Here is a 16,663-nt window from a genome sequence, read left to right on the forward strand (position 1 = left end):
TTCAGCAGCTATGGCTTCACTTCGTGCCCTTGTGGGAGTGGTGCTGTGCTCCTCATGGTTTCTGCTTCTGCCTCAGGCCGACTTTGATTTACAGAGTCATCCATAATATTTTTTATTTTTTATTTTACTGCCCATCTATTTTCATACAAATGTCTCCGTCTTATGGAAAAGGGGTGGAGCTTATCCAACGAGGACAGGCAGGGCCCCCCCAGACAGTTTAGCAGTCTATACAGGAGGCTGACCTTTGCAACATGTACTTCTATAATGACTTCACCATTTAGGTTATTTGGTTATGTTTCACCCTGGATTTTGTGTGATAATATTTATTTTGTCCACTGATTTAAAAACAACAAACTATATGAATATAAAACAGAGTGAACAACAAAACATCAGCTTTGGAAACTTTGATGTAAAATTCTGCAGTTGTTTTCTCAGATATAGCATAAATCAAACTAACATACATCAGTGTGTTATTAATGTGCACACACACACACACACACACACACACACACACACACACACACACACACACACACACACACACACACACACACACACACACACGTGTTACAATAAACAGCTCTTATGCTTCTGTATGATTCTCAGTGCTTTCCATTTGCGTGTCCACAGGTTGCTGTAAGTGGTGCTTGACTGCAGTTTGCTCTCATTTCAAGTGGTTTGCTGTCACAAAGCCAACAGGAAGTCCGGCCATGGTTGAGCCAACTGAAGATGGGTTGAAGGTGGCGTCCTCGTTTCCTCTGTGAGCGCGAGAGGACAGACAAAGCAAACACCGTTTGGACAGCATTAAAATATTTACACTGATGATTAATGTTGTGTCTTTGCACCTGTAGCGATACATGTTGGAAAATGGAGACTTTAGCCACCAAGACTGACGTGCCTGGAAACTTCCCTGTGAGTACGCCCACAAAGACAGGAAACAGTTTAGCCACCGCGGTTAATCCTCCATCATCATCATCCAGTATTTTTCACATCTTTTCTTCTGCTGTTTCCCTTGTTGTCAGTGACTGAAATGCGTGTGGTCGATGGGAAGCCTGACGAGTACGGCCTGAATCATTCCATCAACACCGGACGGAGTGAAACCTTTGTTGAAAACAGATTATATGGTAACGTTGCATTTAGCTTCAGTAAACTGTGAAGTTACAGCAGCAGATTTACATCACGTGGCTTCACAGGAAGTAGTCTGGACCTCAGCGCTGAGGTTCAAGCAGCTCTGCTTGCAGACGGCATCCTTCCTGAAAATGTTCTTCATCTTCCTAAAACCAGAACTTTTACATTGGTGCTGAAGTTCTATATAAAAACAGCCTGAAATACAAAGTGATGTTGTGCACTGATTACCTCACACTTTCCATGTTTCCTTCTACAGAGGAGTGTCCGCCTGAGTGTTTTGTCTGATCTGTTGTTGATCGTCTCATTGACACTGCATGCAGATCTGACACCAGGGCTGGACTGGGACAAAAAATGGTCCCGGGCATTTTGACTGGAGACCGGCCCCCCAGGTATTAAAGGAAAAACCATGAAGCCTTTGAATGAAAACAAACGCTGTTGTCACAGTGATGGACGCTGTCTTGTTGGTATATGTTAAGAGATTTTCTACATTATACACTATAACCAAATCTCTATAATACAATATAATCAAGTAGGCCTTATATTCTAACCAAGTGTGCCTTATATTTAGTGTGTTCATATATTTTCACATAACCAAGCCTATTGTTGAAGAATCAGCTAACCAAGTTTATTGTTAAAGGAAAACTGATACATTCCTTACTTAAGTGTTTGAGATGTTTTGACAGCATGATATAATGATGCATTCTTTCCTATAATGTCTGTGATGTCAGATAAAGCATGATATACTTCTGTATTTTTAATCCCAGTGTGTGAAAGATCAGATAAGTTGATTTAATGCTTAACCTCTCGTCAACATCTGTTAAAAGAGGAAGTACTATGTAACCCATTTTTGCCTTATAAATAAAGCAGCGAGCCTGTGCTCGGGGTGGTGTCTTCTCAGAGAGACATTCACCCGTGCGCACGTTTTCTAATTACTCTCTGAGTTGGTCTGCAGTTGTCTCATTTCTCTTACTTGTGTTTTGAACAAATGTCTAAACCCCTGACAGTATACATGCATCAGTCTAATAAACTTAAACCTGCACCATCCTCCCTGTCCTGGTATTCTAAACAGGAAGTAGACTGTTGGTCGAGTTAACCTCCTGAACATCTACAACACACGGTGGAAACCTGACATTAAGACAGAGACTAGAGGTGAGACATGATCATTGCTGATTACTGATGACAGATTTAGATATGTTTTCATAAACCTTTCATTTGCCACATCAATAAACAGCACGGCAGGGCAAAATATGTTTTCTAACATGGCAACCTTTAAAAAGTGAAAGGAGACAGAAAGACAGGTGAGAAAGAATCAAACGGACTTTTTGATGCATTTTACACACAGTACTGGTGCAGAATCTAGAAAATGTGGGAAACACTGGCATCATATGCAGTACTTACTTCTGAAGAAATTATGATGGGACCCTAAAAAAATGACTATGTACAATAATGGATTTCTATACATTTTACATCAGATGAAAACGTTTGTTGTAAGATTCAGATAATTATTTATTAAAAGCTCGACATTTTAAATGAGAACAAGAAAGAAAAGTATTTCTTTGTGCCCCCCTCTCCCTGTTAATGCCCTACCTGCCCCCCTGGCAACACTTTGCTAGACCCGCCCCTGCACAGTTACCAGCTGTCAGCTACACAAAAAGGATCCTGGTGTTATTTGTCTCTCAGAAACAGTTCATAACTTCAACTCATTTTTGTTTTGTCATGTTTTGTTCTTTACATTGTCTTTCTTCTATATAATTGTTAAACATTTAATAAATATGTCTACAAAAAGATTTTAAAAATCAGACATTTCACACAGACACCCAAATGATTTCTGACTGATGAAGGGGGCTGAAGGTGCCCTGCTCTTGCCCAGCTTCTGCTGCTCTCTCCCTGCTCACTGTCAGCAGCTGGCAGCCTCGGTCCTGCCTGAGACTCTTCATCTATCAGTGCCAAAGAATATGGGAAATAGCAACGCACAACATGCACATTACAAAACAAGCACATGAATCAGCATTACATTCATTAGTGAAGTGCTGACGTTCGTTCCTAAACTTTGGGCCTTAATTAACATCACTGTGAACTAATGTTTGCTTTGCTTCTTAACCAGTGAAGCAGCGAGGGGCTTTCTGAGGTTCCTGCTCGTAAATGCCCAAAATGAGTCGAGTATTTCTCTGCAACTACAAACTCTGTTTTCATCAGAGGTGTAAATATTACAGCACTGTGTCAGAGTCACTGAGGCTGGAACACAGAAAAAGGAAGTAGATGTATTTATTTTTAGACTTTATTGCCTGGAACCACTTTAAAAATACGCTTTGGGTCACAATTAACTGCAGAAAACCAGGAATCCACATATGAACATTATCTGTGCAGAGATTTATGCTTCTGAAGGTAAACAGTGAAAACTTGCAGCACTAAATGCACAGATAGCCAGGCGTTTCACATTTTGGGACCATCTGCCAGTTTTCATTTCTTAGGTATTGAAGAGCAGAAATGATTGAATTTTATTTACATGCTTAAAAATGTTTGCTTTTGAATATTATTTGAAGAATTACCCACACACTCAGGCACTGTGGGCCTGTTTCCCTTTGCACAACCGAGTGTTGGAAACGGGCCTTTTCTCTTTAAACTCTGAGGGGCTGTAACTTTGGCTTCTATTGGCAGATTTGCATGATTGACCCTCTTTTTAAAATAGTTTTAGCCAAGAGAATCAAGCTAACATCACTGTTTTTACGTCAGCTCACGTCACACGAGCTGTTTCAAGAAAAGTCCTCCTGTCACACAGCAATGCCTACATCAATCACACCACTCTGCTTAAATAATAATAATAATGTTTAGTGAAGCAGGTGAAGCAAAGGGCTGCTTTTAATAGGCTGGGAGACCCAGGTGTGCTGCTTTAGCTGCTGAGCCTCTCATGCTAGCCTCCATCTATAAGCTGGGATCACAGGAGCACTGCAGTCCTGACTAGATCAAGGATTGTTATTCATGCAGGTGACAAAAGTTTACATTCACAGAGTCATAGGATTGAGCCTGGTTTGAAAAGCAGCTGTTTAATGCAGCTGCTTAGAGTTCACACACAGTAGAAGAATCAGACTTGAGTCACATTTCAAACACTGGAAAAATACTCAGCAAGTAACAATGAAAACAGCACAGACTCAGTATATCCTGTTCAGTCCTGTGTTTGATATGAATGTGCTGTTCAGAGAGGATCTCGTGTCCTCTTTTACAAAGCCTTTGTTTCATGATGTTTGTGTATAAATGAATGTAGGTGTGTTTCTAAGTGTGAAGGAGCCCTGGGAGAAAAGACTGAAGCTTGTGCCAAAGAACAAACAGGAAAGAAAGATCAGCATTAATGAAGACGAGCACAGAAGGAGCCCAAGCACGTGTTGCTTTTTCAGATTTCTCTAAAAGTGTGTGTTCATTTGTTCCATCCTTCACAACAAACAACAGCTGACAGACACACATGCACTCTGTGTCACTTCACAGGGGCTGATGAAAGTGGACACAGTAAAGGGAGAGCTGGACCTGCTCTACACATCCTGCACTCTGTTAACAGACTTTATTCTGCAGCATCAACAGATAAAAATATATGAAGATATAGAAACGTTTAACATTGTAACTGTTCACATTAGTGAAGCTGTTACTTTGCTGCCAGGTGGGAAAAGAAGCCTAAAGCTGAGTCTGATTAAACATCTGCTGCACCAGAGAGTTTCATGGCCCTGCTTTATCCTGTGCTTGCTGACCACCTCGTCCTGAAACCTCTTCATCATCCTCACAGTTGTGTGAAGAAAGAGGGAAGCAGGTGGAAACCATCTGTGCTGCTGTGTTCACTTGTGTGTGTGCGTCTATGGTCATATCTAATGTGTACCTACAGACAAACACAAACACCTGGCATTGCACAAGAGTCTCTATGGAGCAACCTGCAGATGTCAGAGATGTGATTAGAGGGTAAAGTGGACTAGTGAGAGCATCTATGTTGTTGTTGTCTGCTGGGGGACAGCATCAGCTCCAGAGATGCATCAGGATCAGCAAACTAATCTGCAAGGCTGCAAGTGTCACTGAAGGAGTTTGAGTCAGTGAGGGACTCAAACTCACACAGCTGGTCAAGAAGGCTCAGCAGCTGCTGTATTTCCTGAGGAGGCTGAGGAAATTTGGTATGTTGGCCAAGATCCTCAGCAGGTTCTACAGCTGCACTGTGGAGAGCAGCCTGACCAGCTGCATCACTGCATGGTACGGCAGCACTACTGCAAACCGCAAACGCCTGCAGAGAGTGATAACAACTGTGGAGAAGATCATCAGGACCCCGCTGCCCTCTCTGCAGAGCAGCTACCATCACAGAGTCCAGAGGAGAGACACACCTCTGCCCTCGAGACGAAGGTTCAGAAGTGTGAAATGTAGAACATCCAGACTCAACAACTCCATCTTCCCCACTGCTATCAGACTCCTGAACAGCTGACCGACCTCAAACTGCAGTTTGCACATCAGGTCACTTTGCACACTAAGTTCATTTTGCACATTAAACTCCATGTACATCCATGTACATCGACATCTGCAGACCACACGTGTCTTCAGTTACTTATTTGTACTTATTTGCAGTTATTTATCTTTTTATTTTATTTTTTTAAGTTATTTTTTATCCTTATTTTATCTTTTTATTTATTCTTATTTTGTTCTTTTAACCCTTATCTAACTTTGCATTGTGCACGGTGTGTTTAGATTCAGTTTAAATTCAGGGACACGGAGCCCCTGTTGATCCTCTACCTAATCACACGAGCCACGGTGTGAGAACGGGTGTGGGTCTCAATCAGCCAAGGTTTTGGGTGAACCCATTGTGAGATCTAGCCCCACCCCATCATGTGATTTCTTGTGATCAAATGGCCCAGGATGTGAGTGGGCGTTAAGACGTCCATGTCCCTCTTCAAGCAACTTAAAGAAGTCCAGACGCTTTTCTTTCCAAGCTCCTTCAACAACATCATTCATAGAACAGCTTCCAGCTTCTTTTGCTCGGCTACAGTTTGGATGGATTTGCATTTAAAGATGCAACAAGACTAAAATGGTTAGGGTCAGGAGGTCAAAGGTCAGAGCTCCTGTGGGTCTGAGGGCGGCCTCACGCTGGAGAAGGATGAAGGAGTCTGACCTGAGCCAGTGTTTGACATGAACACATCAGCACTGCTGTCAGTGAGCCTAACGACAGCCGTTAGCATCATTTCAGTGTTTCAGTCATAAAAACACTTCCTGTCTCTGTGGTGGTTACAGTGACATCATGCAGTTTGTGCTTTGACCTCCAGAGGGCGACAAATCAGCACAGACAGAGAGCTCCATTCAAACTTTGCTGCCATCAGGAATAATTCTTCAAATATAATCATCAGTGTTTGAGCAGTTATGATATCAGGGACAATCTAGACATGTGTGACAATACTGAACATGTCACATGACACACCTCAAACATCATGTGATCCACTCTCAGTCTGCACTTTCATTCATGACTTCAACAGGTTGAAATGAGCTTTGAAGAAACATCAGTTCAGTGCTGAAATATTTAAACGCTGCAGGAAGAACAACAACAAAGTGATGACGGATGTTTGTGCTTCAAACAGGAAAACCAGCAGAAATAAATCACAGCCTGCCAGAGGTGTGGAGTTTCCGAGGTGCAACTGAACGCAGCACAGTGTCCCGATGCTCCTGATTGTCCTCAAACGTCTCTTTGGGTGTTTCCTTCCTGCTCAAAGTTTTCTTTCACTTCCTGAACTTCGTGGAGTGGAGCTTGTTGTTGGTGTGTGAAGAAACTGTAAGTTTGCTTTGTTTCCTCCTTTAACAGTTTGTCTTTAGGAACTTTACTGTTTGTTCAGCTCGTGTTTGATTTCTTCACACAACAAACTGTGTGTGTTTGTATTTCCGGTCTCTCCATTAAAGTCAGTGTGTAATGTTTCCTGGCTAACATCAGCTGTGTGCAGCTTAGTTCAGCACAAATCTGCCGCTCCATAGTTCACGGTAACGGACTCACAGCTGGACCAACGAGGCCGAGTGTGTCCGCCACTCTGAGCTACGTTCGTGTTTGTGTACTTGTAGTTTGTACTTTGAGTTCACTCAGAGCCCACAGAGGACGCAGCGTACGTGATGACGTCACAGCCCTTTACCTCCTTTACTGTCACTGTGATTAATATTTACACACGAGACACCTGCAGAGCTCTGACGCTAAGCTAGCCACACAGCATGCTAACACTAAGCTAAAGCTAGGCTAGCCAAGAACCCAGAGTGAGGTTAAAGCTAGTGATGGGCAGATGAAGCCTCATGAAGCACTGAAGCTTTTCATCCAATTGGTTCACCCCAACGCGAAGCTTCTTGAAGCTTCATTTGCTCTAGTAGGACACCTACTGGACGTAAAAATATTAGTTGGCATGAATTTGAAGAGTGTGGCCTTTTTGCACACAGCCTGTAAATGTCAACAACAAAAGGAGTGTGTAAAACATCTATATTGTAGTGATGCAGTGTACTGTGTATATTTATACTGGCAGTATGGAACATGATTATTTGGAAATGCCTAAAATGGAAATGATCATATACTGTGAGGTGAGGTGTGGACAGTGGTTGTGCTTTTGTAACATTGAGGCAAGGACAGTGATTAGTGTTTAGGGGACACATCATTGGTTTTTGTTAAAAAGAAACAGTTTCTCCACTGTGGCAGGTCGTAGGCGATTTTTTTTTTCTAAACTGTCTCTAACTCTCACTAACCGCAACTCTCCATCAAACGCCCACATTTTGTCTGAGGGGTTTATATCGCTGTCATAGCTCGCGGCAAAGTTCGAACCGCTTCCTGAACCAGTCACGTGGTACAGCCGGGCAGCGAGGCTTCGGACGTCATCATTTTCAGCTCCTCCCATAAATGAAGCAAGCCTGGATACGCGCTTCGCGGAAACGCCCCCTCCATTACTCGACACACGCTTCGAAGCCTCGATACAGAACGTCACATCACTAGTTAAAGCTGAGTAAACACTGACCCCAGACCAGCACCGTGATAAAGTGAGCTGCTGCTGCTGAACTTGAACAGGTAACAAAGTGATGAGCAGTCAGGCTGCAGGTTTCTACCTGTTCATGTTTCTACAGTAGAATCACTTTGAAGTGTCTTTGTGCTGTTTCATCTTTGATTTGTGTTCATAAACACTCAGAGAAACATCACGTGACCTCATCAGGATCTGTGTTGGTGTGTGGGGCTGTACCTCAGCTTTATGTTGTTACATGCTCATTTGTTCATTTTAACATCAAAGTAATGTTATGAGGAGTAATGAAGTAACGTACTCCATTACTTTTAATCAAAGTGTTCTGTGTAATATGTGTAATAATGACTGTTTTGAGTAATGACCAACACTGATCACAACAAAGAGGAAATGCCTCCAACATGCACAAACATTTGAGCCACAACATGCAGTTAATGTGCACAAATGTCTTTGATATGCTGCTCAGTGATGGTGGTGACTGTCAGAGCAGAGCTACTGAGAATCAATAAGTAATATCAATGATGGGATCAGAATCACTAAATTCTTCTCATCCCTGTCAGTATCATACATGTGCTGTATAATGTGATAAATGTAGAGGTGCTGGCTGTTCTCTCACTCTGCTGTTTAGCTGTAAAGGACGCCTCCCTGCCTTTGTCTCATTCATGACCTTTAATAGTCTCTTCTAACATGCAGAGATCTGTATGATCTGTTTCATAGAGTCTAACCAGCCTGTACAGGTAACAACAACAGTCACTGCATCACTGACACACAAACGTCATCTCTGTCAATAACAACATTCATACATGGAATAAAAACACATCAGTGGATCATTGCTGGAGCTGATGTTTGTGCTCCTGGTGCAAAGGCTCTCAGTTTCCTCCTTGAAATAACATCAGTGGTGGGTCAGCGACATGCTTTCTTTCCCTCTCAGGTTTAAATATCTGGGACTCTCCACCGTTTGGTTTTAGAGCTGAAGAAGCTTCTCAGATGAAACGTCTTCCAGAAACTTAAAGACGTCTCTTTTCTCTCCAAGCTCCTTAGATCACATGACCTGGATGACTGAACCTACAGACATATTGACCTGGTTTCATGGTCACATGACAGGTCAGAGGTCAGCGACTGTAACTCAGTTACTCCTGTTAATGTGAACTCACTGAGTGTTTGTGGTTTACCTCTCAGACTGACTGAAGATGATGATGGAGGAAGAGGAGGACAGAGCAGAGTCTGCAGGGTCCAGCTGTCCGTCTGTGAGGAGTGACCGGTCCAAAGGTCATAATCCAGACTTCAGTGGTGAACCTGGAGCAACGAGGTCAGAGAGCTGAACTCACTGAGTAACAGAAATAATTCTGCACTGACATTATAATCAGTGTTGACTCTGGTTGATTGTCTGACTGTGTTTGTGAGCTGAGAGGAAATGAAAATGAGTTTGTAACAAAAATCAGTTTTGTCCAGTTTTCCTGTAAAAAGCTGAACTCTAATCTAAGAGGATGTTACTGACAGGAAACAGCTGCATTATCTGCAGTCTGTGTGATCACAGCTGCTTCAATCATGTTTGTGTCTGCAGAGGTCAGAGGTCACAGTCTGCAGGGTCCAGCTGTCCGTCTGTGAGGAGTGACCAGTCCAAAGGTCGAAATCCTCCAGTCTTCAGTGGTGAACCTGGAGCAACGAGGTCAGAGAGCTGTGATGACTCCTTTACATGTTTGTGTTTCCTGGATAAATATGACCTGAAACATCCTCAGATTGTTACAAAGATCCATTAAAAAGAAAACAATGAAAGAGAAAAGATCCAAATGTTCGACTTGGTCATTTGCTGTTTGAGGACAGTGATGCTCATATCTGTGGGGAAAGTGTGACCTGAGTGGGTTCATGTTTGTCTTTAAAGAACAGAGCTGCTCTGATTCTCTTTGTGTCTGATCTGTTAAACAGTCTGAGAGGTCACACAGAGACCCAGCAGCTAAAGCCTGGATCATACTGGCTGCTGTTACTCCATCAGGACAACACTGAACCACAGTGGTGTGGATGTAGTGGATAAATCCCACCATACTGATGCTCAGAGTTAACCACAGGGAACAAAACCAGATGTTACCTTCAGATTGTGACCTTTGGAGTGGACGATGCAGATTTCAATAGAGAATAAATGTTGTTGTTTTTCAGCTGTGAAGAAAGAATCTAATTTTCTGAACTTAAGAATTTATGATGCTGGAAACAACATGGAGACTATAACACAACATTTCCACTGTGTTCATAGAATGAATGTAAAACTGTCAGACATTCATTAAATATGCAAAATGTCTACAGAAGCATCAGAGGGTCAGACGTGAAGCACTCAGTGATTTTGATCAAATGACTCATCAGTTATTGATCTGTACTACACTGATCTACCACGTTAGTAAAGCTGGTGTTCTGGTGGTGGAGGGAGACTCGGATCATGTTCTGGTTTTGGAGCAGTGATCTGCTGATGGTTCAGTTTGATGAGCTTCTTCAAAATCATCCCTGACATCACCACTGAAAGGACGTCCATGAAAACAGACTGAAAATTACTGATATGTTCACAATCTGAGAGTTTAAAACTTGACAGACTTGATTCAGATGAAGTTATTTGAGCAGAAACTCCTGGATCTTTATCCTGTGTTGATCTAATCCTTCATGGTTCCTCCACAGAGTGGACCAGCAGAGCTCAGAGGTTCCCAGTGGTCAGTCTGCCCAGCAGCATCAAACACAGCTGGACTCCATATTTATGGTCTGTACATGTACAACAACTACTTTAATATTAATAATAATGCATTTATTTATAGGTCCCTTTCAGAACACCAAGGACTCTGTGGACTAAATGACCAAAAGAAACAAACTTTGAAATCAGACGGTGCAAATGTGATCACAGGGAAACGTTTTAAACATCGAGGCTTTAAACAGAAACCAAAGTGAAACAGTTTGTAGTCGAGATCAGTGGGAATGAAGCTGAATAACTGTTTCTTCAATAACTTTGAGCAATAAATGACAAATATGATGGAAATTAGCAGCATTAGCACTTACTAATGATGTTAGTCGACACTCGGCTGTATTGAGACGACCACATTAGGTGGTCCTCAACTGTAATGGAAACCAGTGGATCCAGTCCAGTCGTGGTGACCTGTGGTGAGTCGATCTGAGCAGCTACTAATGGAAACAGGGCCATAGATGTGTTTGTGCTTAATAACAGTGAATCACATGAGTTTTACATTACTGTTAAAATCTCATGTTGTTTGTTAAAGTGTGCAGTTCAGGGTGTGTTACTAAAACACTTTCCAAAGACCCAGCCCCCATAAAAAGCAGCCAATCAGCTTCTAAGAGTTACACACCCACACATATCTATCAGGTTAACTCTGGTCTAACACACTTGGATTTAGCTTGAAGAATGTTCCTGTACGAGGACTGAAAATGATTTAAAAAGCAGCCAATGTCCAAAGAACAACTTTGACACACCTTCATAAAACCTGCAGAGCAAAGAAAAACTAGCTGAAAGTCGGGCTGCTCTTATGAAAAGTACAGAGAAATTATGGGTCGCTCAACGCTTGTGCACAATATAAGAGTTTAAATAAATCTAAAGAATAACTCAAAGTCCTACAATCATACTGATAAAGTCATCTACAGCTAACTATCCAAGTGGATTTGTTTAAGACAGCTCCATCTGCTGGTGGCCCTCTGCAGGTGCATGAAAGGGGCGTGTTTATAGTGAAAGTAGTAGAGGAAGTAAACCCCACGGGAAGGAGGAGGACTCTCAGTGGCGTCCAGCTCATATTCAGACATTTGACTTCTCACTGAAAGCAGCAAGTTTGAGTGTCTGTACCTTAGTTAGAAGAGATAACATGTCAGTAGTAATTAGAGTTGATTGAGCAATGCTGTCCTTGTAATGTAGTTTATGATTTTTATGGACAAGTCCAGTTTTTCTGTAGAGCCTCTCAAGTTGGTGACAGCAGCAGTGGAAGTTCACGTGTAAACCAGAGCAGCAAATCAGGTCCAAATGTGTTGTTCACAGTGAGTGGGATCATCATTGGCTGCTATGTTAACCTCCTGCAGCAGGATGTCTTTGGTCAGAGAATGGATAGATCACTAAGTCATTGTTGAGTTTAGGGAGACAGTAGACAGTTGGAGGAGGTTCAGCCAGTTGACACACAGTAGATAAAATAACTGAAGGCAGGAGCAGACACCTGTATGACTTTCCACCTCTCACATAGATTATTTCCCTGGGCAGCGCCACAGGGCTGGTAGATGTAAACAAAGCTGGAGGAGAGGATTGATTCATCTGAGAAAAGTCACAGAGTTGTGTCTTGATGCTCAATCATCCAGGTACGTAAATCCCAAAAAGCTTGATTCTGTTCATCTGGATGTTTTCAGTGGGAGAAACGTTTCATCATCATCAGGTGACTTCTTCAGTCTCAGCTGACTGCAGGTTTCAATCTCATAAACAGGACATTTGTATGACTGAAACCAGCCCACTGAAGGAACAATGGGCTGGGAGGTCAGTTCATTGATCATTGGTACGCATATTGTCAGGACCATTGATCAATGGTTGTTGATCAATGGTCATGAGTCCAGTTCAGAGAGCTGGGGAATGGCTGCAATCACAGCATGTAAGATGGTGACAGTTGTACCCTTGGGCCCCTCCTCCATTCAGAGATGGTCTTTCCTTTTCACATAAATGGCCTCCTTGACTCCGCCCTCAAACCAGCGTTCACATTTACTCAGGACCTTCTTGATGTGAAGTTCTTCTGCTTCGCTGGCTGCTGTGTCTGTGGGGATGGTGTTTGTTCTGTGTTGTTGTGTCCTGATGACGCCCAGTTTGTGCCCCAGTGGATGATGAGAGTCAAACCTTAAATACTGATCTGTATGTGTAAACAGAGTGAACCTTTAAGACCAGTTGTCTGTACGATCAACTCAGTCACCTGAAACATCTCCAAGTTTCTGGCTTTGATCATCAACCTGTTGGTAGTTCAGCTCTGAACACCAGTGAAATGTTTCTCCCACTGAAATCGCTGCATTCATATGAACAGCATCAACGTTTTGGGATCATGGAGTTGTGGACAAAGTCTCAGTTAATCAGATAAAGTCAAACCTATAATTGGTAAAGAGTTCGTGGATGATATGCCCCTTGATCGTAAAGAAGTGGATGTTGTGTGGACTAAAGTTCAGAGTGGTGGGTCATTCATAAATATTCTGTTCCAGCTGCTGGAGGACAACATCATCACTTTTGTGAAGAACGAGCTGAAGAAGATCCAGAAGGCTCTGAATCCAAATAAGCCCCAGTGCTTGGAGTTTCAGAGGGAGGATGATGAGCAGAGGAGAAACAGCAGAGAGGCATTTGTGAAGATCACAGTGGACTTCCTGAGGAGAATGAAGCAGGAGGAGCTGGCTGACCGTCTGCAGAGACGTAAGAGGATTTATCTAAAGATTTAAGCTGCTGGATAAATGAGAGACTTGTGACACCATTGTGTTCAGTCATTTCTCAGTGGGTCAGAAATTGTCATCAGCATTTTGTAAAATGTGATTGTTAAAGTTGTATTTTTATTATTATTATTATTCAGAACTTCCAGCTGCTGTTTGTCATCGTAACCTTAAGTCTAAGCTGAAGAAGTTGTTCCAGTGTGTGTTTGAGGGCATCGCTAAAGCAGGAAACCCAACCCTCCTGAATCAGATCTACACAGAGCTCTACATCACAGAGGGAGGGACTGCAGAGGTCAATGATGAACATGAGGTCAGACAGATTGAAACAGCATCCAGGAAACCAGACAGACCAGAAACAACCATCAGACAAGAAGACATCTTTAAAGCCTCACCTGGAAGAGACGAACCAATCAGAACAGTGCTGACAAAGGGAGTGGCTGGCATTGGGAAAACAGTCTTAACACAGAAATACAGCCTGGACTGGGCTGAAGACAAAGCCAACCAGGACATCCAGTTCATATTTCCATTCACTTTCAGAGAGCTGAATGTGCTGAAAGAGGAAAAGTTCAGCTTGGTGGGACTTGTTCATCGCTTCTTTACTGAAACCAAAGAAGCAGGAATCTGCAGCTTTGAAGACTTCCAGGTTGTGTTCATCTTTGATGGTCTGGATGAGTGTCGACTTCCTCTGGACTTCCACAAAACTACAATCCTAACTGACTCTAGAAAGTCCACCTCAGTGGATGTGCTGCTGATAAACCTCATCAGGGGGAAACTGCTTCCCTCTGCTCGCCTCTGGATAACCACACGACCTGCAGCAGCCAATCAGATCCCTCCTGACTGTGTTGGCATGGTGACAGAGGTGAGAGGGTTCTCTGACCCACAGAAGGAGGAGTACTTCAGGAAGAGATTCAGAGATGAGGAGCAGGCCAGCAGGATCATCTCCCACATCAAGACATCACGAAGCCTCCACATCATGTGTCACATCCCAGTCTTCTGCTGGATCACTGCTACAGTTCTGGAGGATGTGCTGGAAACCAGAGAGGGAGGACAGCTGCCCAAGACCCTGACTGAGATGTACATCCACTTCCTGGTGGTTCAGGCCAAAGTGAAGAAGGTCAAGTATGATGGAGGAGCTGAGACAGATCCACACTGGAGTCCAGAGAGCAGGAAGATGATGGAGTCTCTGGGAAAACTGGCTTTTGATCAGCTGCAGAAAGGAAACCTGATCTTCTATGAATCAGACCTGACAGAGTGTGGCATCGATATCAGAGCAGCCTCAGTGTACTCAGGAGTGTTCACACAGATCTTTAAAGAGGAGAGCGGACTGTACCAGGACAAGGTGTTCTGCTTCATCCATCTGAGTGTTCAGGAGTTTCTGGCTGCTCTTCATGTCCATCTGACCTTCATCAACTCTGGACTCAATCTGCTGGAACAACAACAAACAACATCCAAGAAGTCTGAAACAGGAGAATCTGCAGAGACACACTTCTACCAGAGTGCTGTGGACAAGGCCTTACAGAGTCCAAATGGACACCTGGACTTGTTCCTCCGCTTCCTCCTGGGTCTTTCATTGCAGACCAATCAGACTCTCCTACGAGGTCTGCTGACACAGACAGGAAGTAGCTCACAGACCAATCAGGAAACAGTCCAGTACATCAAGGAGAAGCTCAGTAAGAATCTGTCTGCAGAGAAAAGCATCAATCTGTTCCACTGTCTGAATGAACTGAATGATCGTTCTCTAGTGGAGGAGATCCAACAGTCCCTGAGATCAGGAAGTCTCTCCACAGGTAAACTGTCTCCTGCTCAGTGGTCAGCTCTGGTCTTCATCTTACTGTCATCAGAAGAAGATCTGGATGTGTTTGACCTGAAGAAATACTCTGCTTCAGAGGAGGCTCTTCTGAGAATGCTGCCAGTGGTCAAAGCCTCCAACAAAGCTCTGTAAGTAAACATGTTGTCATCGCTTCATTCTTAAAATCATGGGAAATAAATCAGAAATGCTCAGTTCAAAGAGCACTGTAACATTTTTTTAAAATAGTGAATTAAATGATCATCAGTCACTCGGTAAATATATGGTAGTTTTAATGTTTCACTCCAGCATTTCTAAAACACACTTTGTTCTGTAACTCTTATCAAAGGACAATCCAGACCCAGCCAATAAGAACATGAGCTCTGATGCTTCAGCCCCTCTGACAGGTTTATTATCCTCAGCTTGTTCATTTGTCTCCAACTCCAGGAGTTTGGTTGTTTTATTCTAAAGCACAAACTTCACCTGCCAGACTTCACCTACATCTTTTTCTGATGTTCATAATTTAAGTTCAAGTTTGTATCTCACTTTCAGTGCACACCCTCCCTTTTTAAATATAAATCTCTGCTGTGCTGTCATGTTTTCATCCTGTATGGAGGGAGAAACTCGGTCTTCATTACTGAAATTGCCTCTAAGGTCGTGTTTCTTGTCAGTAACCATATGTAACTGTAAGGCTTCCATAACCAGTGTTATCACAGAATTACAGTGGGTTCACTCTGGGTCCTCTACAGTTTCTTCCCACTGTCCACAGACATGCAGTTAGGTTACCTGGTGATCTAAACTTCATGCAGGTGTGAGTGAGAGTGGTTGTCTGTCCCTCTGTGGGCTTAGTGGAAGAGACTGGATGGATCTCTGCTTTGTCTTTGATATATGCTGACAGCAAACATTCTCCATGAAGTCTGCATTTCAGCTCATCTCCTTTATACACACCTTTAACAGGAAGAGTTTTATACAGCTAGTGTTTAAAATCAAGTGTTATTCACAATACACAGGTAATGAGCATGATTACTGAATTACTAAAATTTTCTAAAATAATTGTTTTAGTTAATATTGTATGACAGTGTACACAGAATTATTAGCTCAGTAGGCAGAGTGGTCGCCCCATGATCATAAGGTCAGGGGTCGAATCCACCGAATAGTTACCTTGTGGTACCCCTGAGCAAGGTACCATCAAGGTACCAATCATGTGCACTGGACTGGTAGCACTCATAGTCTCATAGGTTTAAATAAATTTAAAAAAAAAAAGGGTTCAACATATAAACAAATTTAATTTGATCACATATATTGTTTGTTTTTTTTTGTTTTTGTTTTTTCCCTTTCT

At 42.7% G+C, this 16,663-nt stretch overlaps 1 protein-coding gene across 1 annotated transcript; it reads left to right on the forward strand.

Moving 5' to 3' along the window:
* The first annotated feature begins 13,236 nt into the window (after positions 1 to 13,236).
* Positions 13,237 to 15,480, forward strand: LOC146679575 (protein NLRC3-like). Its single transcript, XM_085450256.1, has 2 exons — positions 13,237 to 13,524; positions 13,679 to 15,480. The coding sequence occupies exons 1-2, from the start codon at positions 13,239 to 13,241 to the stop codon at positions 15,478 to 15,480; spliced, it is 2,088 nt and encodes a 695-aa protein (XP_085306382.1). The 5' UTR covers positions 13,237 to 13,238.
* Positions 15,481 to 16,663: the final 1,183 nt, after the last annotated feature.

Source organism: Copadichromis virginalis, unplaced genomic scaffold (assembly GCF_057382275.1).
Source record: "Copadichromis virginalis isolate Kocher_CV1m ecotype Utaka unplaced genomic scaffold, C_Virginalis_male_GT1.1 unmapped_scaffold_1, whole genome shotgun sequence".
NCBI lineage: Eukaryota > Metazoa > Chordata > Actinopteri > Cichliformes > Cichlidae > Copadichromis > Copadichromis virginalis.